We start from the raw sequence: 25,670 nt of genomic DNA on the forward strand, positions 1-25,670 counted from the left end.
ATAGTTAATCATATAGCTACTGATAAACACATGCAGCAGTTTACAGAACAACAGACATAATGATGCACAAATTAAGACAGTTTAGTCACTAACCCATGCACTCAGTGAGACACATTTAATCACTCACTCATACATTCAGTCATGCACCTACTAAATCCTTCGTACAGACACTTATACATCTACTCATTCTTCAATATGTAAAACATATTTAAACTTTACAGAAACACACAGTCACTGGATGATGTCATCAGTGATGTCATCAGTGATGTCACTGACCATGTCATGAATGATGTAATATGTGACATCATCAGCAGTGGATTGCGGGTGCGCGATATATAGTTAGTGCAACTAACTATATATGGAATTTCAATGGTTTTGTGTGAGTAAAATAAGGTTTTTTAAATGCTAATTCCTAACTATATATGGTCTATAACCTATGGTTTTTTCAGTGAATTTTCAAGGTTTTGTAAATGCTAATTCCTAACTATATATGGTCTATAACCTATGGTTTTTTCAGTGAATATATATATGTATGTGTATGTATGTGTATGTATGTATATGAATGTGTATGTATGTATGTATGTATATGTATATATATGTATATATATATGTATGTATGTGTATGTATATATGTGTGTATATGTGTGTGTATATATATGTAAGTATATATATATATATGTGTATGTATGTATATATATATATATATATATGTGTGTGTGTGTATATATGTGTGTGTATATATATGTATGTATATATATATATGTGTATGTATATATATGTATGTGTATATGTGTATGTATATATATATATATATATATATGTGGGACATGAACTATCTCGTGTTTAATCTACATCGAACAGTGATTATTGAATAATTGTTATTCTGATTTTACTGAAAGCATAATTTTTAGCGAATTATCTGCTGAGGATTTTTACGTCGTCAAACGCATGCTAATCGAGGATACCAAAGTATATAGATAGATTGTTGTGTTAATCTTGGGTTATCATATCACTATATTGATTGCGCTATTGAATATAAGTGTATCTGCCTTTGGCACATGTTATTCTACCCTCCTAATATAGTCCCCAAACTGTGTAAGTTGTTGATAGCTACTGCTTGCTTGCCTTACAAGATTAGCTTCTATAACAAAGCATTTGGGCCACAATGGGGAAAAGGAAACTGTACTTTGGCTGCTATTGATGACTTAATAGAAGAGGTAGAAAATATGTTGTCTAGTGGCAAAGAGTCCAGTATCAAGGGGACAAGTTAAATTTCATCTTATTATAGCAGAAGAGACAAAGTGATCTCAGCATAGCCCAACTATCATAGTCCATCAAGCTCACTGTAAAACACTGTTGCAGTCCCCAACCACACCACCTTTAAAGACAGGATTGGGTACTGGCATGACACCCCCCCCCTAGACTAGATAACATAGAAAACCTAGATAGGAATCAAGGAAACCTAATACATAGAGAGATTATAAATGAAGAGTGCTCTAATAAATATTTACCCCTAGTAGATAACTCAGAGGGAATACAAGTAGCGCAAACTACTGGAAAAGATGGAACTTAATTGAGTTTAATTGGGGCTCACACGCAGGTACAACCACATGACACCCATACACTTGTGTTGGATCTTTATACAATACTTAATGTAGTCCAAGAAGAGGTTTCGACACTTAAAAGGATGATTGGGGCACTAACTACTCACTTACATTGAAACACAGGAATTGTAATTAATGCACCAGGGGATAGAAAACATACAGAGAAGAAATCTTATCATCCCAACATGGAAAACCACTTAAGTAGATTGCCATCCAAAGCTACACCTAATCACCCCCCTAAACCAAACTTCAAACCACAGCAAACCTACAACTTGAACGCCTTTCCCTCCACCTACCATGGGGGGGACATGCAATTAATATGCATGAGCACCCTAGACTGCTTACATTGCACCAACAGTCGCAACGCACAAACACAAACTTAGAGACTCTACACCCAAATAGACCATCAAAAGGTGCTCAGGACTTTGGGAGGGGCCCCAAGTGGAAACCTGGATTATACCAGGCACCTCACCATCCGATTGGGGAGAAACTTAATTTGCATAATGTGTTCCTTACCAATGTCCCAAGATTAAAGCCGGGTATTAGGGAAGATAGGGATTCCCTTGCAAACAAAGTCATACATTGGATCAGGACGGAACGACAGTGCCTCTCCATAATAAAATGTGATATAAAAAGTGCTGAAGGGATACGGCAGGATGAGGGGGACCTAGATGGCATAAGGCTAACATTCTACTCCAATAGAATTGCTGAGAACTTAATAACCATGAACTTAAAAACTCATTCTTTTTTAAAATTCCAAAATCGGCATTAGGCAAAACAAAACCTGTATAGACAGATGTTGCATTGTTACACATACCTCTGGGGGGCAAAGCAATCTTGAAGCCGTAGATTGACTGAACCAAGAGTGGAAACTGTATTCCCCAGGGTGGAGGGGATGGGGTAGGGGGGATCGGGGAGAGGGAAGGGGGACATCGTATTCAATGGTTTAGGCCCAAGATGTAATTGACTTAGATGACCAACTTAATGTGGACGCTCTCCATGAAGGACTTAGCCTTGGTGAAAGGCAAGCAATTAATATTCTGGAGTCAGAAGGGTTACATTTTATTAACAACGATGGATCCCCCGCTAACAAATCAACATATACAACATCAGATTGTGGCTGTCCTGCTAATAAATCAATATATCCAACTCCAGATTGCATGAAAATGGTGTCTTGGAATATAGCCGGTCTTTCAAAAAAACTCCAAGAACCTGACTGGCAGGATTATATTGATAAATTTGATCTCTACCTTTTTCAAGAGACGTGGGCAAGGGAACCGCTATTTAAAGTAGGCTACAGAACATTTAGTATAGTCCCAACAATCAATTCGAGGAAGACCATCAGGAGGCCTCTTAATTTTGATAAAAAATCACATAAATGCCTCTATAGAAATTTTACCTACTGCCACAGATGATATACTGGGCTTAAGCTTTAAATTTCCAAATAAGTCCTGGCTATACTTATTTAATATATATATAACACCAAGAGAGCGTTCAAAAGAATCACCAGTAAATCAGCATTTAGAAGAAGCCCTTGACCCTATTAAATCCAACGGGCCTATTATAATTGGAGGCAATTTTAACTGTTGCTATGAACCTTTGTCGGGATAAGATACAATTTTTGAGGAAGAAGACCTAGCAATGGGTGTTCTGCCCCAAGGACAGAAAAGACTTTGCTATGCTCTGTCTCTGCAATGCAATTACTTAATTTTGCTATAGAGAAAGGATTAAGTAAGCGCAATGGCAGATCCCCCTCAGGTCTTGAATGCGCTAATACTTTTTCGAGGGGCCTTTCCTCATCCCGGATAGAATACATTATGATAAGTGCTGCTTATTGGGCTTACGTGCAGGACTTTAAATTTGATGACAGAAGAGAAAGTGATCATTTCCCTCTGTGTTTAGATCTCACAGGGAAATATTTCCTGCTACATTCATTGATACAACCTGGAACGGGCACAGCGGTCATACAGCCAATAATAGGAGGGCAGTAAAATGACCATCGATACTGGAAAAGGTAGAACCCCTTACTTGTATTTATAATATCTTTAGTGACCTCGTATTGCTCTTTTTAAAAGAGTGCCCTGAAATCATACCCATAACACAGATTCACTAAAAGCTGGTAGAAAATATAAAACCCTACCTAACTAAATCTGAGACTGGGAAGGCCAAACATAGTAACAAGATGTGGGTGTCTCACCCATGGTTTGACAAAGAATGTGCAGCGGCCAAACAACGTCTGAATAGGGCCTTGCAAATCAAGGAGATTGTTATATGCGTTTCTTTCTTGCCTAATTATAACTAAGTTCTAAAGTAGCTCGTAGAAACTGGGAAGATGCTAGATGGGAAGAATTGATAACCGCTTCAAAGGCAGGTGACCAATCCTTGTTTTGGTGGATTATTGCCAATGGTAGTAAATTAAGTAACCCGGCCCAAGACTATTATCTGGACCCCTGCACTTGGCATAGACATTTTGTTCATTTATCTACCCCTTCGGCTATAATCAGAGATTCCCCATGTAGCATTGAGGATCTCATGACGTCAAATGAGATTGCACCATTACATTTCAGCATAGAAGATACCACACTGGCCATAGCTGCTATTAAGCTCCTGGACCCAATAAGATACTGGGGGACCTCTTTAAACACGCGCCTGAGGTTTGGGCCCCATATTTGAATATTTTATGCAATGCAATCTCGATAGGCCAGCCCATTCCAGAATCTTGGAAGGGCGCGGAGATCGTCCCGATATACAAGAAGGGCTGCAGGGACGATCCCTCTAATTACAGACCTATCAGTTTGATTGATATAATGCAAAAGTTTATGCCAAAAAGATCCTAAATAAGTTAAATGACTGGATGATTGAAAATAATGTACTTTCCCCATGTCAAGCGGGTTTTAGAAGGAGAACCAGTACCATAGATCAAGTGTTCAGGCTCTTAACTATAATCTGGAAATATACAAGGCTAAGATCTGGCCACTTACATGTGGTCATTATTGATTTAAAGGCTGCATTCGATTCAATCCCCAGAGACCTGTTATGGTTAAATTTACTACAACAGGGGCTACCAAAAAATATTCTAGTTCAGTTGATTAGGCTTCACAAGTATAACTTTGCAAAAGTCCGTTGGGGCAAAGGGGGGGGAGAATTCACAGACGAGATATCAGTCAAGAGAGGCGTGCGCCAGGGCTGCGTCCTGGCCCCAACTTTGATCCTCTTATATGTTAACGATATGGTTGAGGTTCTGCAAAAATCCAAACACGATTCACCGAAACTAGGAGGGAACCATATTTGTGTGATAACATTTGCCAACGACACAATTCTGCTGTCTCAAACGCCAAAGGGCTTGCCAAATCTTCAAAATACTCTTGATTAATATTGCAAATTAAAAGGCTTGGAAATAAACCCAGTGAAAACTAAATATATGTCCATAAGGCCCCATAAGTGTTTTAAAAACTATTTAAAGCTGGATGGAGCGATCTTAGAGCGTGTTTCCAGTTTTGTATATCTCGGGGTAACCAACGATTCAAAACTTTAATGGAACCCACAGATAACGAAATGGAGATCAATTTTAATGCAAAACTCAGCACCAGTTATAAAAAAACTCTTTGCAACTATGACAAAGGCTATGACACCAGTCCTAGAAGTCTACAAGTCCAGGGCTCAGAGCTGTGGGGGGGAAGGGCGGGGAGATCACTCTCCCTTCTAACTGTGGGAAAAAAGTAAGGTTTTCAGAAGGCTAATGGCCATTTCCCAAAATACACCTGTGATCCCCTTAATGTATGACCTGGGCATAAAACGAATCGAACAAAGGGAGGTCTTTATGATTTTGTCATATTGGATAAGAATATGGACCAGCACTGAGTAAATTATTGGTTCTTGACACTTGCGTCACTTTCCCGTGGTTGGCCCATATTCGTAAATGGTTTCTGGACCTGGGCTTGAGTAGATTCTGGGAACAACCGAGTACGCTGAGCCAGGACTCAAAGCGGAAAATCAAAACAATTTGCTGGAATTTTATTAGGCACAGTGTCACTTTAAACTGTAGAACTGGTACACTCGCAACTCAATTTCTGATGTTTAAAATAACCCCCTGTTTTGAATCTTTTTTAGATGAAATTGAACCTCTACTTGCTATGGTATTGTATCTGAAATTCAGGTATGGTACTCATCATATAAAGGCTTTCACATCCAAGTGGGGAACAATACAGGAAGGGGGATAAGACTGTAAGTGTACCCAGTGCCATTTAGGAAGCAAGGAAGACATTGCGCATGTCTTATTTTTCTGCCCTGTTTATGCAAATCCTAGAAGGAAATGGATAAAACCTCTGGCCAGGAAATTGAGTACTAGAAAATATACTGAAATGCTGCGTATTTTAAAAACTGATAGCTCCAACTTATTGTATTTGGCGTCAGTAGATTTGTATTGGCTATTAATTTTATAAGGAGGAAGAAAGGGCTTTATTTCTAAATTTTAAAATATGATTTTATTCCTTATGGGAGCCATATGAAATTTAAATGTTCATGTTATATATAGCCAATGATAGCACAAACCTACAACGTAGATTTTAATTTTTGAACTATATTCTGTTAACACTTTGCATGCTCATGACGAGCTGAGCTCGTCATGAGGCACGGTGCTCATGACATGCCGTGGAACGCTTGCATGCGGGGATAATCCCCCTGCTGTGCTGAGCGTTCCACGGGAACCAGTGCACCTGTGACGAGCTCAGCTCGTCATGAGCACAGGAGCGCCGTGCCTCAAGACGAGCTGAGCTCGTCATGAGCATGCGGGCGCGGTGCGCGCCCCCCTCTCCCCCCAGCACAGCCGGGGAATTATCCCCTGCAGCGAAGGGGTTAAAGAAACCTTGATAGAGCACTCTCCACTTTATGGAACTCATCATATCGCTGCTAACTGTAAATATTAGACCTCATGTACTGTAATCTATATGAGGATTAATGTATTGTATTTGCTTTTTTGAAATGTTCTTAGTATTTTTTGATACTTCTGTGAATCGAATAAAGATGCTTTGAATTTGAAACCGTCTTGACATGTTTACTACCCATGTTGTAAACAAAAGGGAGGACGGGAATGGACTATATTTAGAGGGGTCCAGTGTACTTGTCCAGAGAGCAAGAAGCAAGGTTGTACACAGTTCCCCTAGGGTTAAACAGGTAATAAGGTCTCTCTCCCAGCTAGCTGAGAGTCAGCAAGAGGGTGTGAAATGCTAGAAGGTCAGCAAGTTCCTTGACGGAACTAAGGAAGCCTCACACAACTGATGAGCTGGATGACATGTCTCATTCAGCCTACTTGGGATGTTGTTTACATCATCGGCTTCCTGCTCCTACGTCGAGCCGGCGCTGCAATGCCCGACGGGTGACAACAAGTGTCACTCTTTTACGGAGGTCTTTTGTTCCTTGCCGTGATATGTAGAAACTTGTAAGGCTAGAAAAAGTGAGGTAGTGAGCAAAAGGTGAATAATTTAAAAAAAGTTGGATAGTCCACGAGGGAACCTTTATTCATGTGGCTAGCCACTTTGTTAAAAAGTGCAGAGAGGGGTACTGAGGACCAACGTAACTATTAGTGTGGCCTCATATCAACCCTCCACTTGGTCAACATGTTTCATGCCCGGCAGGGCAATTCTTCAGGACCGAAAAAGTGCTCATATAATCCTTATGTGCCCAAAAGGTGAGCTACAGGGTATTGATAATACAACCTGAGAGGTCTAGGTCTATAGCGGGCGAGGAATACTGCATCACCGTCAGACCTAGGGATCAAGTAAACATAACAATTGCTACATTATCATTATTGATTACAATGCTGACAAACTAAGCGTTGTCTTCACCCCAAAAGTCAATCACGCACCCAGTTATACATGATCTACTAGGTGTCAGAGGAATATTGGAGTGCAATGTGGTGAGGGGAGAGAGACCGTTATTACATGCAACATGACATGACCCAGAGGGCATTTGGGGCATGTGTGAGTACTACTCATTAACAGGTGGTATGTTGTTTACTAACACTACAGCCACCGTGATAGGAGAAGATATTCATTAAAAATGGAAAGCCATTAAGCCAAAAGGAGGAAGACAGACCCTCTGTGGGATGGTTGTTATATGATTCATGTAACCTACCCTTGTGAGCCCACTGGCAGTCTGCGCGGCTAGCTCCTGTGGGGACTGCGCTAGGGACCTAACCCTGTGGGAGGAATGAACAGGGGAAGGAAGCATGTAAAAGCAGGATCAACACATGGGGTTGTCACCAGGGACGTAATTCATGTAAGGCAAGGGACCACCGGTGGCTCCACCTCGCCAGGCTGTCACGTAACTCTATGGTGTGCAACCACAGGGGTGTCTTAACCCGCTTATGAACACCAGAAAGCAGAGGTGTTCAATGATTGAACCATCGGTAGTTAGGGGTTAAAACTAAGATAAATGATGGCTCGAGGGGCAGCTACAAGCTAGCTGAATGCACAGCCTAGACAGCCCGGCGGTGCGGGGCGCCCCACGTGGGCCCCTGCATGTATGCCGTTTTCAGGGAGCGGCGGCGAGCGATTGCTCGGTCCAGCGGGCTTACCTTAGCGGCGGGGAGATTGCGCCGATATCACCTACCCCCACACGGACGGCGTGTACTGCACGCGGAACAGCCGGTGAAGAGCAGGAACACAGCCGCCATTAAGAGCAGGGCGTGCGAGTGCGAGGGGGGCGTGGCCATCGTGACGGAGTCGCCAGGGGCGCCAATCAGGGGCCACTCGGTAGTGATGATGGTAAGTGTAGTTTGGCTTTACAGGTCAAAGGACGTGAAAATGCAAACGCGGTAATGGGCGTGCATAGGGAGTAGGGTGGAGTGACGTGACTCGCAAAGCACAGCGAGGCAGCGCCAAAGGTCCACTCAGTCGCAAAAAAGGTTCCTCAGAGTAAGGTTCCATATATTTACTATAATTTTACTATCACAGATGGTGACAGGTGACGTTTTTCTGTTATGGGAAATTGAAGATGCCAATACCGGGAGTATCCCGAGACATGTCGGAGCCGCAGTCAAGACGGGACTAACCAGACGTTAGTGGGGTAAACAGGAGGTGTGTGCGGTTAGGGGTATCACAGGCGCATCCAATGTATTATGTGGGGCAGCTCCACCCAGGCTGGGACCACCCGTAGTTAGAGGACCGATAACTGACTTAGAGATAAAGTGGCCATGGTTGGGTAAATAACAAGGCCAGATGGGACAGAATGACCCGGGGGTTGACTCAGGGGTGGAGATACCACGGTGCCCATGGGACTAGTATAGCCTCAGATTAGAAGTGCCTCTGTGTCCGTAGGACTGGTGTGATATTGTTGTGCAAATGATATAAAGGAAGGATGACCAGTCTCTTAAGCACTAGGCAGATTTGGGGTGGTCAATTGGCGGAGTCATCTTGTTAGTTGATTCCACGGAATAGAATCGTTCAAACCACAGGTGTCCAATTGTAGACGGTGCACCCACCTCTGTTCCAGTCTATATAGTGCATGTTGGTTGATGGAGGGGTGACATTCCAAGACTATCCATTGAAGGTTGTCTGCCCTGTGTCCCGCTTCTTTGCAGTGTTCATAGAGCCTGGTGTGTGTCTTAGTACAGCGAATGTTACTATTATGCTCAATTATCCGTGTTTTCACAGTTCGCATAGTCATGCCTATGTATTTAAGCCCACAGGGACATATGAGCATGTATATGCATCGGCTACTGTTACAGTTGGTGTGTTTGTTCATGTGCCAGGTAAACGTTGTAGTCAGCTTGATCTCTTTGCTTTGTATGGCTTGAGGGCAGACGATGCAGCTACCACAACTGAAGTGCCCCACCACTGGTGGCAAGTCCCAAAGGGTGTTCTTACGGTCGATGCTTGACTTCTTGGGTCGAGTGTGGGTCAGAGTGTCCTTAAGGTTAGCAGTTCTTTTGAAAGCAAAGCGTGGACGTGGGATATCCAGCCCAGCGGAGTTCAGAGTGCCCCAGTGTGAGTTGATTGTCTTCTTGATGAAGGTGGAATTCTTGGTGTATGTTGTCACACAAGTAATGACATCATCTATTGGCTTAGTATTCGTCTCCAACAAGGCTTCTCTATTGTTGTTACGTGCCCTTTTTAACGATTGTTTCAAAAGTCTGGTCGGGTAGCCTTTATCCTGGAGTTTATGTTGGAGGGTAGAAGCTTCATGTACAAAATCAGTCAATGACGTGCAATTTCTGCGAATTCGGAGAAATTGTCCAAAGGGTAGGTTATCCCTCAAGGCTCGAGTGTGGTGGCTCTGATAAGGGAGGAGACTGTTCCTGTCGGTTTCTTTCCTATAGAGAGTAGTGGTAATCTCTGAAGGATCAAGCCTGATGGTGAGATCAAGGAAGGGGAGAGAAACGGCGGAAATGGTACCGGTGAATTTGAGGTACGGGTTCTGCAGGTTAATCCAGGAACAAAATGCCTCACAACTCGTCTGATCCCCCTTCCATAGGACCAAAATGTCGTCGATGTAGCGACGCCAAAGGGATAAATGTTCGAGGAATGGATTGGTTGCAGCAGGGTAGATGAAATGTTCCTCGAAGGAAGCCATGTATAGGCAGGCCAGGCTCGGCGGAAAGGTAGAACCCATGGAAGTACCACGGATCTGATGGTATAATTGCGATTCATACCTGAAGAAATTTTCCGTCAGGGCTATACTCGCAAGGGCCATGATGAAAGAGATGGGGGTGCAGGATATCCACTCCTCAGATCTCAAGGCATTCTCCACTGCTTCCAAGGTGGCTTGTTGGGGGATGTTCGTGTAGAGTGCTTCTACGTCCAAAGTCAATATTAAATCGACGTTCTCCCTCCCGTCCATATCTTCAATTAGACGTAGGACATCTCTGATATCTTGGAGGAAGGAAGGGATTTTCTTCACTAGTGGCTGGAGGAAGACGTCGCAAAATTGAGACAAGGGTTCCAGGAGAAGCCAATGAATGGCTGTCTAAAAAGGAAGCAGAGTTCCTCATCACCACCGAGCCAGTTACGCCTTATTTCTATACACTGCCCAAAATCCACAAGGGGGTCACACCTGTACCGGGAAGGCCCATCGTGTTGGACGTAGAAGCACTCTACACGAACATCCCCCAACAAGCCACCTTGGAAGCAGTGGAGAATGCCTTGAGATCTGAGGAGTGGATATCCTGCACCCCCATCTCTTTCATCATGGCCCTTGCGAGTATAGCCCTGACGGAAAATTTCTTCAGGTATGAATCGCAATTATACCATCAGATCCGTGGTACTTCCATGGGTTCTACCTTTGCGCCGAGCCTGGCCTGTCTATACATGGCTTCCTTCGAGGAACATTTCATCTACCCTGCTGCAACCAATCCATTCCTCGAACATTTATCCCTTTGGCGTCGCTACATCGACGACATTTTGGTCCTATGGAAGGGGGATCAGACGAGTTGTGAGGCATTTTGTTCCTGGATTAACCTGCAGAACCCGTACCTCAAATTCACGGGTACCATTCCCGCCGTTTCTCTCCCCTTCCTTGATCTCACCATCAGGCTTGATCCTTCAGAGATTACCACTACTCTCTATAGGAAAGAAACCGACAGGAACAGTCTCCTCCCTTATCAGAGCCACCACACTCGAGCCTTGAGGGATAACCTACCCTTTGGACAATTTCTCCGAATTCGCAGAAATTGCACGTCATTGACTGATTTTGTACGTGAAGCTTCTACCCTCCAACATAAACTCCAGGATAAAGGCTACCCGACCAGACTTTTGAAACAATCGTTAAAAAGGGCACGTAACAACAATAGAGAAGCCTTGTTGGAGACGAATACTAAGCCAATAGATGATGTCATTACTTGTGTGACAACATACACCAAGAATTCCACCTTCATCAAGAAGACAATCAACTCACACTGGGGCACTCTGAACTCCGCTGGGCTGGATATCCCACGTCCACGCTTTGCTTTCAAAAGAACTGCTAACCTTAAGGACACTCTGACCCACACTCGACCCAAGAAGTCAAGCATCCACCGTGAGAACACCCTTTGGGACTTGCCACCAGTGGTGGGGCACTTCAGTTGTGGTAGCTGCATCGTCTGCCCTCAAGCCATACAAAGCAAAGAGATCAAGCTGACTACAACGTTTACCTGGCACATGAACAAACACACCAACTGTAACAGTAGCCGATGCATATACATGCTCATATGTCCCTGTGGGCTTAAATACATAGGCATGACTATGCGAACTGTGAAAACACGGATAATTGAGCATAATAGTAACATTCGCTGTACTAAGACACACACCAGGCTCTATGAACACTGCAAAGAAGCGGGACACAGGGCAGACAACCTTCAATGGATAGTCTTGGAATGTCACCCCTCCATCAACCAACATGCACTATATAGACTGGAACAGAGGTGGGTGCACCGTCTACAATTGGACACCTGTGGTTTGAACGATTCTATTCCGTGGAATCAACTAGCAAGATGACTCCGCCAATTGACCACCCCAAATCTGCCTAGTGCTTAAGAGACTGGTCATCCTTCCTTTATATCATTTGCACAACAATATCACACCAGTCCTACGGACACAGAGGCACTTCTAATCTGAGGCTATACTAGTCCCATGGGCACCGTGGTATCTCCACCCCTGAGTCAGCCCCCGGGTCATTCTGTCCCATCTGGCCTTGTTATTTACCCAACCATGGCCACTTTATCTCTAAGTCAGTTATCGGTCCTCTAACTACGGGTGGTCCCAGCCTGGGTGGAGCTGCCCCACATAATACATTGGATGCGCCTGTGATACCCCTAACCGCACACACCTCCTGTTTACCCCACTAACGTCTGGTTAGTCCCCTGTCTTGACTGCGGCTCCGACATGTCTCGGGATACTCCCGGTATTGGCATCTTCAATTTCCCATAACAGAAAAACGTCGCCTGTCACCATCTGTGATAGTAAAATTATAGTAAATATATGGAACCTTACTCTGAGGAACCTTTTTTGCGACTGAGTGGACCTTTGGCGCTGCCTCGCTGTGCTTTGCGAGTCACGTCACTCCACCCTACTCCCTATGCACGCCCATTACCGCGTTTGCATTTTCACGTCCTTTGACCTGTAAAGCCAAACTACACTTCCCATCATCACTACCGAGTGGCCCCTGATTGGCGCCCCTGGCGACTCCGTCACGATGGCCACGCCCCCCTCGCACTCGCACGCCCTGCTCTTAATGGCGGCTGTGTTCCTGCTCTTCACCGGCTGTTCCGCGTGCAGTACACGCCGTCCGTGTGGGGGTAGGTGATATCGGCGCAATCTCCCCACCGCTAAGGTAAGCCCGCTGGACCGAGCAATCGCTCGCCGCCGCTCCCTGATAACGGCATACATGCAGGGGCCCACGTGGGGCACCCCGCACCGCCGGGCTGTCTAGGCTGTGCATTCAGCTAGCTTGTAGCTGCCCCTCGAGCCATCATTTCTCTTAGTTTTAACCCCTAACTACCGATGGTTCAATCATTGAACACCTCTGCTTTCTGGTGTTCATAAGCGGGTTAAGACACCCCTGTGGTTGCACACCATAGAGTTACGTGACAGCCTGGCGAGGTGGAGCCACCGGTGGTCCCTTGCCTTACATGAATTATGTCCCTGGTGACAACCCCATGTGTTGATCCTGCTTTTACATGCTTCCTTCCCCTGTTCATTCCTCCCACAGGGTTAGGTCCCTAGCGCAGTCCCCACAGGAGCTAGCCGCGCAGACTGCCAGTGGGCTCACAAGGGTAGGTTACATGAATCATATAACAACCATCCCACAGAGTGTCTGTCTTCCTCCTTTTGGCTTAATGGCTTTCCATTTTTAATGAATATCTTCTCCTATCACGGTGGCTGTAGTGTTAGTAAACAACATACCACCTGTTAATGAGTAGTACTCACACATGCCCCAAATGCCCTCTGGGTCATGTCATGTTGCATGTAATAACGGTCTCTCTCCCCTCACCACATTGCACTCCAATATTCCTCTGACACCTAGTAGATCATGTATAACTGGGTGCGTGATTGACTTTTGGGGTGAAGACAACGCTTAGTTTGTCAGCGTTGTAATCAATAACGATAATGTAGCAATTGTTATGTTTACTTGATCCCTAGGTCTGACGGTGATGCAGTATTCCTCGCCCGCTATAGACCTAGACCTCTCAGGTTGTATTATCAATACCCTGTAGCTCACCTTTTGGGCACATAAGGATTATATGAGCACTTTTTCGGTCCTGAAGAATTGCCCTGCCGGGCATGAAACATGTTGACCAAGTGGAGGGTTGATATGAGGCCACACTAATAGTTACGTTGGTCCTCAGTACCCCTCTCTGCACTTTTTAACAAAGTGGCTAGCCACATGAATAAAGGTTCCCTCGTGGACTATCCAACTTTTTTTAAATTATTCACCTTTTGCTCACTACCTCACTTTTTCTAGCCTTACAAGTTTCTACATATCACGGCAAGGAACAAAAGACCTCCGTAAAAGAGTGACACTTGTTGTCACCCGTCGGGCATTGCAGCGCCGGCTCGACGTAGGAGCAGGAAGCCGATGATGTAAACAACATCCCAAGTAGGCTGAATGAGACATGTCATCCAGCTCATCAGTTGTGTGAGGCTTCCTTAGTTCCGTCAAGGAACTTGCTGACCTTCTAGCATTTCACACCCTCTTGCTGACTCTCAGCTAGCTGGGAGAGAGACCTTATTACCTGTTTAACCCTAGGGGAACTGTGTACAACCTTGCTTCTTACTACCCATGTTGTCCACAGAGAAGATTACCATTGCTCCCGAACTTCAACTCTTGGTTTACAGTGACATATAAACAAGTTAAAATCTGTCTGCACAAATGTGTGTATTGAATGTGATATGACAAGGAGTAAGTATGTATTTGGGTTTAAGCCAGGAACCTGGGAGCTGAAGATTAGAAAATTGCCTGGTTGCACAGTGAACTCTGGTACCAAGAAGAGTGGTATACAGGAAACTTAAACCGAAACCAGCAGGAAGGACTTAACATGCATTGAGAGTCTTGGAAAATTTGTTTTGGGTGAATCAAGCAGAGAGTTTCTGAATGACTGACTCTGAAGGCTGCAACTAATGGTTTGGCGGGTTTATAAGAGCTCACATTGAGGGTCTGAGGGCTAGGAGAAATGCTTTGAGACTTTCAGGATCAGCTAAGAGGATCTGAGGGAGAGTTGATATGTACTCGTGGATTAAGTGGTCGAATCTAAGATGCTTTTGATGATTTGTTCTGGGGTGTGATGGCTGGCACGGTGTGGGATTTTGATTCTAAGAGTTCTCTGGGTGACTGTGAGCACACCTGATGTGATGGTCTGTTATGTCTGCTACTGACAATTGAACGGCCTGCTTACTGCTTGTCAGGGTAGGATAAGTTTGGTTGATATGACAGTTTCATATGTTCCTGGATAGGTATGTTATCTGCACAGAGTAAACCTGGTCACAGTGGGTTTTGGCAACAATAGAATGGGGACCTCAAGGTCCGAAATGGTGGGTGAGTATCTGCTTAGAGCTCTGATGGTCAATTGTTGGACCCTGAGGAGTGTCAGTTGACTGCAGTCTCAGGATGTAAGAGCGGGCCCGGGTTATGGTTGGCTGGCTGAAGGGTACACTGGGATGTTTAGGTTCGTCAGAAAGCCTTAATGTGCTACATGAGGGTCCGGAATGTGATCTGTGATCATAAGCCAAGGGCCCTCTTCACAGTTGGGTGAGGCTGACCAAATTGCCAACAAGGCTGGGGAAAAGGTCTAAGATCGAATAGCCAGCAGAGTGGGGCATTAAGGAATAGCGAGTCCTGGTAGTCATGGTGGTCACTGCCATGCCCACTGCCTCATTCTGAATACCTTCAGGACATACTTTTTGAGACTGAAGGACCTCAGAGTAGGCTACTGTTCAGTTGTCTCCCCAGCGCCCACGTTAATTTACAAAAGGTTTCTTTACAGATCCGCCTCCCCACATCTGCCTACAAACCCTTTTGATGTCAGGAAGTCCTCATAGTCTGCTGTGGTTTACACTTTGACTTTGGTTGCCCGTGCTATACCTGTTTTATCTGTGTAGTAACCCATTGCTGCTTGCTGCTTCCCATACTGCACCTGCTGCGTGTGGGAAAAGCTTGCACTGCATTTTGATCTACTAACTTTGAATGTATCCCCAAGTAAATACCCTTTGACCTCTAACGTGCTGTACCATCAGCTTCAACGTTAAACATTGAGGAACTTGAGGAAACACAGCCAATTGTCTCTTAACTCATGGGTATAACATTTTTTTAAAACCACTTGTGGTACATCTTGATAACATGGGCAACACGATTACAGTATTTCACAACTTAAGTGCTTGACTAACTTTTGTATGGTGCTGACATACCATGAACGTTATCCTAATGTGCAGTCGTTTAGTTACTAGTGTTTTTCTATAAACAGAGAAAGCGTGCTACATGGTTGACAGTGTAGATATGTGGCCACAATACAGAGTGACGTTGTTACAACCAGGTTGTTGCTAAAACATGGCTTACCATGTTTGGTACTCCAGCTGATGCCAACACCGAGTTTGTGTTTCCAGAAGGACTGCAACACATTATAAAGTAGATTGAGAAGAAACAGCACAAAAGTGACATAAATAAAAATGACCTAACTATTCAATGCACCAGCCTGAAATGCACTCGGAATTAGGAGTCTTTGTAGAGAACTGTTTGAGCCTATCTGCTGCATTATGATTGGGTTCTTAAATTTTGCATTGATGCTTTTCATAGTTATTGAAATGTCTTTGATTCAAAAATTATATGTATATATATTTTAACAATGTGTATTTCTTTGTTTAGCCAAGGATCATGTCCAAATGGTCCCTTAAATTCCAACCTGTTGACCATCCCAAAGCAACGGTCGTCCTCTGTCACACTGACCCATCACATGGGCGCCAGACGATCTGGTAGGAAACCGATATTTGCCTTGTATGTGAACATGTTTTAGTATTCTACATCTATTTAAAACCTTTTGTTTTGTAAATATATCAGTCTTGTTTTGATGAATAGTGGCTTTTTTTCTTTAGGTAATTTTTGCTTCTGCTGCAAACAAAGGTCCTCGTGAAAGCTGCTATCTGTTTAATGAGCGTCTGAATTCACTTTTTTTGTCTCCAGAATTTTGTTAATTGGAGAAGTGGTAATCGCTCCATTTGTATCCTTATGATAACGCTGTACTTTTTTGCTTTATTTTCTTCTTGAGACCTTAATATGATATTGTTTAACTTTAATCGTTTTGCTTTTTACAGGCTCCATCGTAGGGGGCTATATGTTGCTATGAAGAAATCTTTTTTTTTTTTTCTCTTTGTATTTGTGTTTGCCCATTTGACTATAGCTTTCCTTAGCAAAAGTTGAGAAATTCAGTTATGAGCCCAGGGAAGTCAGTGAAGGCAATCCTTTGAAACCTGATCTGATGTATTGATATTTGGTATCCCAGTGGCAAAATGTAAGTGTATGGAAATGTAATATTACGTGTCCCATTTAGGAACTTTTAAAACACTTCAGAAAAATGCATGCTTTCTACCATGTTACATTTCCTCTATTTATATATCTCGAGATAATGAATCAATTCATCTGATTAAAAGATATTTTTGTAAGCCGGGGTGACTTACTCTTGCCTTGCAACTTAACTTTTAGGAGTTAAGTCTCACATTTATGGAAGGAAACTTTGTAAATCGCCCACTGTGTTATTCTCTGACTATTTAACTCAGGAAGTTTAATTGTAGTTTTTGTGAAGGCTTCGGACTGTCAGTAATTAAGTCCTTTAGAATGAATTAATTTGCATCTTTTTTTCAAGTTAGTTACAAAAATGGATCTTTAGACGACCCTTAGTGATGGCCTTCTTTTTTCAGCTAACACAGTAGATGCTGTGATCATGGCCGAGATGCTTTGGTGACTGATGCAGTGTGCTGTAAACTCTGCCGTTTTCCATTCACACTTTTGGCTCCCCTTGTTCTTGGTGCAGGTTGGATAGGCAAGTCAAGGCAGATTATACTGATGATTTTACCTCAGTGGGTAGTCATGCAGAATCATAGACATTGTGTAAGCAGTGGGGAAATGTTAGTACATAACAGGCACCTTTAACACTATTTTGCATGCATAATTGGCGACATAGGCGACTTGATACAACCACATTAAGACTGCACTGTGCTTGCACTCCTCTGTTAGTAGTTCGTTGTTCAGGCTATGCTCATGGGCAGTAAACCACAAGCGCAACATGTAGATCTTAGGTGGATATGGATTATCCTTGTAATTAAAACGGGATCCATCAGCATAATTTATACGAGTTAACAATTTGACAATATATTAAGTATATTGAAAAAACAGACAAGTCAGTGACCATGTATACCGAATTTAAGAAAATCCATGTACGATATTTTTTCCCAAAAGTCAGGAGAAGTTATCTTATACTTAGAAAATCCATGTACGATATTTTTTCCCAAAAGTCAGGAGAAGTTATCTTATACTTTGAGGAATATAGTGATTTGTTGAAGATTTTTCAAGCAGTGAAATTTAAATGCTGGATCTTATGGCCACCACCAGTGAAACAATCCAAATTTAGCATTAAGAGCCACAAATCATTCTCTTATCTGCCGTAGCTTTAGCATAATCCTGAGTGTGTATGTGTATGTGAGTATGTGTGTATGTATATATATATGTGTGTGTGTGTACGTGTTTGTGTATATATGTGCGTACACATACTGCTGATACTGCTGACCTCGCAAAAGTGGGCACTCAGAACACCAATGTCCAATCTCCTTACATTAAGCACACTGATGGGAAGACAAAGTATCTTGAGGAAAAGAGGGTGCGCCAGAATGAAACTGCGCACCTCCGCCTCTACCACCGCCTCTATAAGATGGACCACAGACCTGAGCCTTTTTATCCTCCTTGCCTTTTTCCTACAATTCTTGTCGTTCATAGTACTTGGCCATAGTCAAAAGGGAAACTTGGGAATACTTAGTCCAAGAACTCTCTCTAGGCAACTAGCTTTTCCTGGCAACATGTTTGCGACAAATTTATCAACAAACAGATGCTTGCCCATGTCATCTGTCAATGACTGCCCTCTCTCTAGGCAACTAGCTTTTCCTGGCAACATGTTTGCGACAAATTTATCAACAAACAGATGCTTGCCCATGTCATCTGTCAATGACTGCCGACTAAAATCATGAAATGTCTCCTCAAAACGTGTAAAGAAATCAGAAACTGACTCATCCGCCTTTTGCTTACAGGATGCTAACATAGTCCAGTCTATCTTTTTAGGAGGTATAAGTGTTTTCAACTTATTTATGATAGCCTTTGGGAGGTCTAATCTCTCTTGTTGCTGTTTCTGCGAGGGTGCCCTATCTGCATCTTTTCTCTATTTCTGTCCAAATATCTCCAAAAGTTGTCTGATCATCTACTTTCCAAATCAATATCACATATCAGTGGGTAAAATCAGCTAAAAAAACATGTCAATATCAGGCAAAGTCCTAGTGCAAGAACTAATAGCTCCTTCAACTTCTTTATAAAAAGCAGCCAGATTTTTCCGCGGGTCATGCAGAGCTGCTTTAAGAGCCATAACTTCTGCTCCACTCCAAGGAGTATAAACCCAATTGTAAACAAAATATCCCTTTGCATCTGCTGAATCTTTAATGTCACTCCTTCCCGCACCCCTACGAGGAACATATAAAGGGGCAGCATCACGCATTGGTTTCCCATGAACTACAGAATCCTTATCTGTCCCTGGAACTTTCTCCAGTGGCACGGGGGTCTAAACCGTTTGTTCAGCTGCAGCAGCTGTCTTTTTCTCCTCTTGCAAACGGAACGCATCAGTTCGTAGTTTAACCACATGTCTAACTAAATTGGCCACCTTCGAAGGGAGAAAAAGACACTCACTCAATTGTTTATGATCAGTTTTGATATCAACAGGCTCTAAATCGGTGGAATGTTTCCTACAATTTGCAATTACTTCTCCAGTAAAAGACTCTGTAAAATATAACTGCTCTGACTCCGGCCATTGCTGAGCATCTGCTATAATGTCTGGAGCAGAGAGGCGTCGCCACGAGCTGCCTTACGAGCAGCAGATCTGAGAGTGGCTGCATGGTCAGCTTTCAAAAAGGAGCGAGTATGTCGTTTAGGGTCTAACTCTGTCCCTGTCTTACCTGGGGAACATTTGTCATCATCCGAATAATCCTCGGGGGCAGAGGGAAAAGTATATGGGGGCGGAGATCTATCTAACAAAATTGAATCGTCCTGCGGTTTATTAAGTAGAGCAGTGTTTCCCAAACTGTGGTCCGCGGACCCCAGGGGTCCGTGACACATTCCCAGGGGGTCCGTAGGAAACCGTTTTAAAAGCACAAACGTTTCTTGTATAATTAGCAGCTTTCCAGCAACAATAAAAATGTCAAGAGAATGCCAGTGATTAATGTACCTGCTGGAAAGCAAGGAGAGTTTTGTGCAGTGGCAGCTTTGATTTAACTAATGTAGCACAGAGGGTTAATGTGCCTACTGCAAAGAACGTGTAACATGCATCTTAAAAAGCAGCATTTTATGTGCCTAGGTTCGTGGTTACTGCTTTTGTCACAGTTTCTTTTGTTACCGTGCATTCATAAGTGACAATCGTAATCTAGCAGAGGGACCTATAAACTGTCATCAAAGAGCTGCTTGCAAACTGCATGGTACCAGTTAGTAACTTATATTTTGTACCAGTTATTCATTATCCTGATGCTGATAAAATGATATATTTGGGTGGAAATACATTTTTAATGTTAAAGTCAATGCTAGCCACTGTGTTATGTTCTGAATCCTGAGTTTGTGCTTTTTCAGACCAAGCACTCTTTAAACATTTTATATACACTGATTTACTTGTATGATTCAATGTCTATCTATATCTAATCTGTATGTGTGTGATGTAAAGTACTCTGACATCCTACAATGGTATGAGAGATGCTATAAAACAAATGAAATACATGTGACAGAGGGGCTATTACTTCAATATAAAATACTACGGGCCAGATGTACGATCTGTTTTTATATGCGCGAACGGGTTCGCGAACCCGTTTGCGAATGCAAAAACCTATTGGGCCATGTACATAGCCTATTTTGCGAGTCGCAATTTGTTTGCGACTCTCTAAATAGGTTTTGCAACTTGCTATTTGGAAGGTGCATTCCCTTCCAAATAGCGAGTCTCAAAACCATGTACAAATGTTTTCCGTTCGCAAAACAGCCACAATTACCACCTACTTCAAGTAGTCAAGTCAAGTCAAAAACACTTTATTCGATTGTTTAAAATCATAAAAGTATGCTATACATTTACTTTCGACCTACTTCAAGTAGATGGTAATGCATTCAAAATTGGGAAGGGTGCAAATGTATGCAAAATTATTTTTTAGGGTAGGCAGTGGTCCCAGGGACCTCTGCCTGCCCTTAGAAAATGAAACGAAAACGTTTCATTTTCTATTTTTGTTTTTTTTATGCATGGTAAACAGACTGCATTTTTTTTTTTAAAACTGCTTTATTTAAAAGCAGTCCGAGACATGGTGGCCTACAGAGCCCAGCAGGCCTCCATCGCTGGGGGGGCTGGCATTCCCAATGGGCTCGCAAATTGCGAGAGGCTCATTAATATTGATGAACGTCGCAATTCGCGACCCCATTGGGAATCCCAAACAGTGATAAACACACTGTTGTACATTTCATTTAGCGACTCGCAATTTGCCACTCGCAATGTGTCGCCAATTGTGAAGCGCTAAATGAAATGGTCGTACATCTGGCCCCAAAATCCTTAGTACTTTGAGTATTTGTTTTGTGTGCACACGTGTGTATTTTTTTCGAATTACTGTTTTAATGTTTGAAATTTAACTCATACAAATTGCTTGGGGGTCCCCGGCTTCCAGTGGTGACTCAATGGGGGTCCTCGGGAGTCAAAAGTTTGGGAACCACTGCAGAGGATAGAGAGGGTGCCAGACAGGGTATTGGCCATTTACCTATAGACGGCGCTCCCTATCCTCTTTCTCTTTTATTTCCTTCATTTCTGTATTTTTCATTGCCTTCGTTTTCAGATAGATGTTTTTGCGCTGTTCTCTGTCTGCTAAAGCTTGCTCTTTCCTCACTCTCTCATGCGCTTCTTTCACCCACATTCGTACACAGTGAAACATATCTGGTGTCTCCTTATGCGCTTAAATACACATTGTTCCACATACTGAATTTTTCTAAGATCGAATGACCCATTTATTAGCCATCATAAATCAGGATCCTTTCTAGTATATTTATTCCATAGTGCACTATACATTATGGAAGAAATACTATTTTTAATGTACATATGCCTATTTGGTGTTCCCTCAGGGGACCGCTTTTTTGGTTCTAAATCCATATTGGTACCTCCAAGAAAGCAACGCATCCTTCGAAGCATGCTTGAAACAGGCATGTCAAAAATATTATAGTATATATATAATATTGTAACAAAGTAGTACTTAACACAAATATTGTACCGTTCAAGAATTCAAAGATTAGAGAAAAATCTCCACATTGCCTGCCTATATAAATTGTAATTTATATATTAACCCAAACCAAACCATAATCTTGGCCAAGTAAATCAAAAAGTGTTGCATCTAATGACCTTTCCAAATAAAAGTCTCCAGTTTCCAACTGCCCAGCTGTGACTCGACCAAATAGTCACGCTAAGATGAATGCCAAAAGGGATCAAAGCGGGGACCACCTGGGGGGTCAAATCTGGAAAACCGGAAAAGCACTTCGGCCTGCATAGACAAGTGCCTTCTCATGCAGTGTACATCCTTAGTGAGATGCTAAATCTCTGTCCAGACCACTCCATCGGGCATCCGAGTCGCCGATGAGCCCCACGTAAACGGGCGTCAATTTGTGGGGGTGAGCCTTTTCAGGGGCCTACCTGGTGCAGGGGTTCGCCCTTTTGCGTACTGGTCCTTTAGACTGACAAAGTAGAGATTGGCACGGAAACTGTAATATCAAGAAAATAGTTTATTAGGACTCATTAGTGGAACTACATAGATACAGAGCCCTCAGGCAATGTATGAGGCAGCACATGGAGTACAGAAACCATGGGCCTTATATACACCTTTTACTGCAAAGCATGGAGGCTTCAAAAGAGGCGGTACAAGTTTGCACACAAATAGGCTTTTACATACAAGGGTATATGAGAATCACTTAGTCAACAGAGTGGGAGGAGTTACAATATTGCTGACATTAGTTAAAATAGCCTGACCGTTAAGTGTGTAACGGGTGCATCCCAGCAACTAAGGCCTCTCTGAGCATGCACAGTGCTCGGGCTCAGAGCTGCAGGAGCTAAATATAGATGATGACTCCGGCGTAATAGAGAAGCAGGCAACAGCGAAGACTAGGAAGCACATGGCAAATACATGGCTAACTAAAATGGATACCACAAACAAAATGGCTTCAGCTCTGTTGGACCCGGCCTCATGGCGTGGTCCTACCCCTCCCGCATGGCGGGCCCAGGACGATATCCGCCCTCCACCAGACCTCGGGCGGCCCCTTCGGCCCGATCCTGCACGCCCCAACCCCACAGGGCCGGCTACCATCCCGGTCCACCCGCGCAGGCCTGACCCCAGCGTAGGCCCATCACGACCTCAGCACGAGGCCGTGCCCGACTCCATCTTGGACCCTCCACGTCACAACCACGTGGCCTCGGCCCCAGCCCAGGCCCCAGCGAAGCCCCGACATCGAGGCACCAAGATCCACCCGGGTGGTCGAGTAGCCACTCGACAGATCCCGGAGGAAGGGGAGTTTCGATGGGCCTCCAGCCGTCCCCGGACGCCTGGTATCGATCGCCCTCCGGCCTCCCTGGGCGCTGGCTCCACCCCCCTGCTGGGTGTCTGGACACCATCATCCCGGCCCCTCTGGCCCCCAGGCGCGAGGGTCCGGACTTCAAAGACCTCTAGACCTATATCTGGGGCAACCCTGGATTAAGACTTCAGTTGTATCCTGGACTGGAAGCCCTGCTGACGCTGTCACGGCCGACACCAGACGAACTCGTCTGTAACCCGACGACTTTGAGAGCCTGCTGGCGCTGCCGCGGCCTATCTTGCTGAACCATCTGAGAGCCTGCTGGCGCTGCCGCGGCCTACCTTGCTGAACCTTCCGAGAGCCTGCTGGCGCTGCCGCGGCCTACCTTGCCGAACCTTCCAAGAGCCTGCTGGCGCTGCCGCGGCCTATCCTGCTGAACCATCTGAGAGCCTGCTGGCGCTGCCGCGGCCTACCTTGCTGAACCTGCCGAGAGCCTGCTGGCGCTGCCTACTTCGCTGAACCACCTTGTAAGCCTGCTGGCGCTGCCGCGGCTCGAACTTCTCGGAACCCCCCAGCTCGAGGATTGAGAGCTGTGCGTAGGGTATCCCTTCCTCCGCCCAGAGTAAGACTGTCCCGCTACCTTACCCCCCTTTTAAGAGACTTTCCAGATCCCTCGATCTGCTTGTACATACTGCCAAGAACCAGCAACCGTTTATTCCCTATAAAAGCTTGAACTTAACTTCTTGTGTGGTGTCCATCTGTAGTGTTGTGATTACTCTTCTGTACGATCCTAGGAGAGGACCCTCATTCAGGAGGCCTCTCAGCAACCGCTCGGCTACTCCTCGACGGAGAGGTGGACCTAGGGGTGGTCAGTCAGACATCTTCTGCCTCCCCCGGGGTCGCCTTTCTAACAAGCTCATGCTAACAGTGATTTCTGCCAAGTTTCCACAGCATGCTCTCTTTGACTTTTGACCCCTGCCAAACAGTTTCTTCCCCAGTTTTGAAAATTCAGAGGCTACTTCAGGAGGTTGGCATACAGGCAAGGTCAGTGTTTCCAGACCCCTCTGCAGTTCTTTCATGGCTGGGAGATGCATCTGGTATTCAACGCTCAGGTCACCATGGCCATAAGTCCTCCCAGTCTCCCTTCCCTACAGCAAAACCCTCCACGTCACTTAGAGTGCCATTATTGATGCACACCCACCCTGTGCGGTATGCAGGATCCAGCACCCTTTCCCAGGGTGTTGATCCATTACATCCAACCAATGGGTCCTCTTAAGTAGTTTGGCATAGCTGTGCCTTACACTTTTTATGTCCCACTGCACCTTCCTCCCACATTAGAGTTGCTCTTGGCGGAGCATCTGTCAATTCTAATGCAAGGCTGGCTTGGCTCTTCAAACGAGCCACCGAGTGTTCTGGACTCTGAAATAGGGACGGGTCAGTACTCTTGCTATTTCTGCATACCAACGGATGATGAATGGCTTCTACCTATCTTAGATTTCAGTCCTCCAAATAACTTCCTACAGTGCCGTGGTGCATTTTGGCTAGGTTCACGCTAGAAAAATACCATATGCACACACACACACACACATTCCGCCCTACAGACCCACAGACATTATCTGCAATTCAGGGTAGGCCAAGAACATTTTCAATTTGCTCTGATCCCCTTTGGCATCACCAGTGTTCCTTGGGTGTTAACGTACGTGCTGGCAGTGGTTGCCTCCCACCTTTGGAGGTTGGGGTAATATCAGTTTTACCCTACCTCGATTGACTTGTTGTTGATGACAGGCTCACAATTGTCATTCTGATCCATACTTATAACAGCAGAGTCCTCAGCTTTAGAATATCCCCAGGAGCCAGACTGGATCTATGCACTGGTAGATGGTGCTGTGCAGCTCCATATTGACTTTGTTACACCCTGGAACTAAAAGATGGGTTCTCATTTAAGTACTACTCCTGCTCGTTGATGTTAGCACCTTAATTTCCACACCTTCGTAAGTAGATATTGAGCTTACACCCATTTTTTTCTTACAAAATTATTTTTTCCAGTGTGCAAGGGTACTATGTCCCCTCCTACAACTACAGGGTTTTTAAACATTGTAGGTACTGTCACCAACAAATGTGGTGTGCCTCTGGCGTTTGATCCCATGACTCTAATGCTTGCAAGCAGTGTACCTTTATTGATCTGAAGGCAATCTGGGAAAGCAGTGCGACTCAGTATGAACAAGGTCTCGGAAGTTGCGCTCGAAGTAGAGTACATGGACCCGTTTCTGATATTAAGTCTGT

At 44.3% G+C, this 25,670-nt stretch overlaps 1 protein-coding gene across 3 annotated transcripts in view; it reads left to right on the forward strand.

The window, feature by feature from the left end:
* The window catches only part of PDE3B (phosphodiesterase 3B), a 1,530,363-nt gene that overhangs the window by 507,659 nt on the left and 997,034 nt on the right, over window positions 1–25,670 (forward strand). For all 3 annotated transcript variants that reach the window (XM_078681018.1, XM_078681020.1, XM_078681019.1), the window contains exon 5: window positions 16,434–16,540. In XM_078681018.1, the coding sequence (XP_078537144.1) occupies window positions 16,434–16,540 (107 nt within the window). The remainder of the gene's footprint in view (window positions 1–16,433; window positions 16,541–25,670) is intronic.

The sequence above is a fragment of the Lissotriton helveticus genome, chromosome 3_1 (genome assembly GCF_964261635.1).
Source record: "Lissotriton helveticus chromosome 3_1, aLisHel1.1, whole genome shotgun sequence".
Taxonomy (NCBI): Eukaryota; Metazoa; Chordata; class Amphibia; order Caudata; family Salamandridae; genus Lissotriton; species Lissotriton helveticus.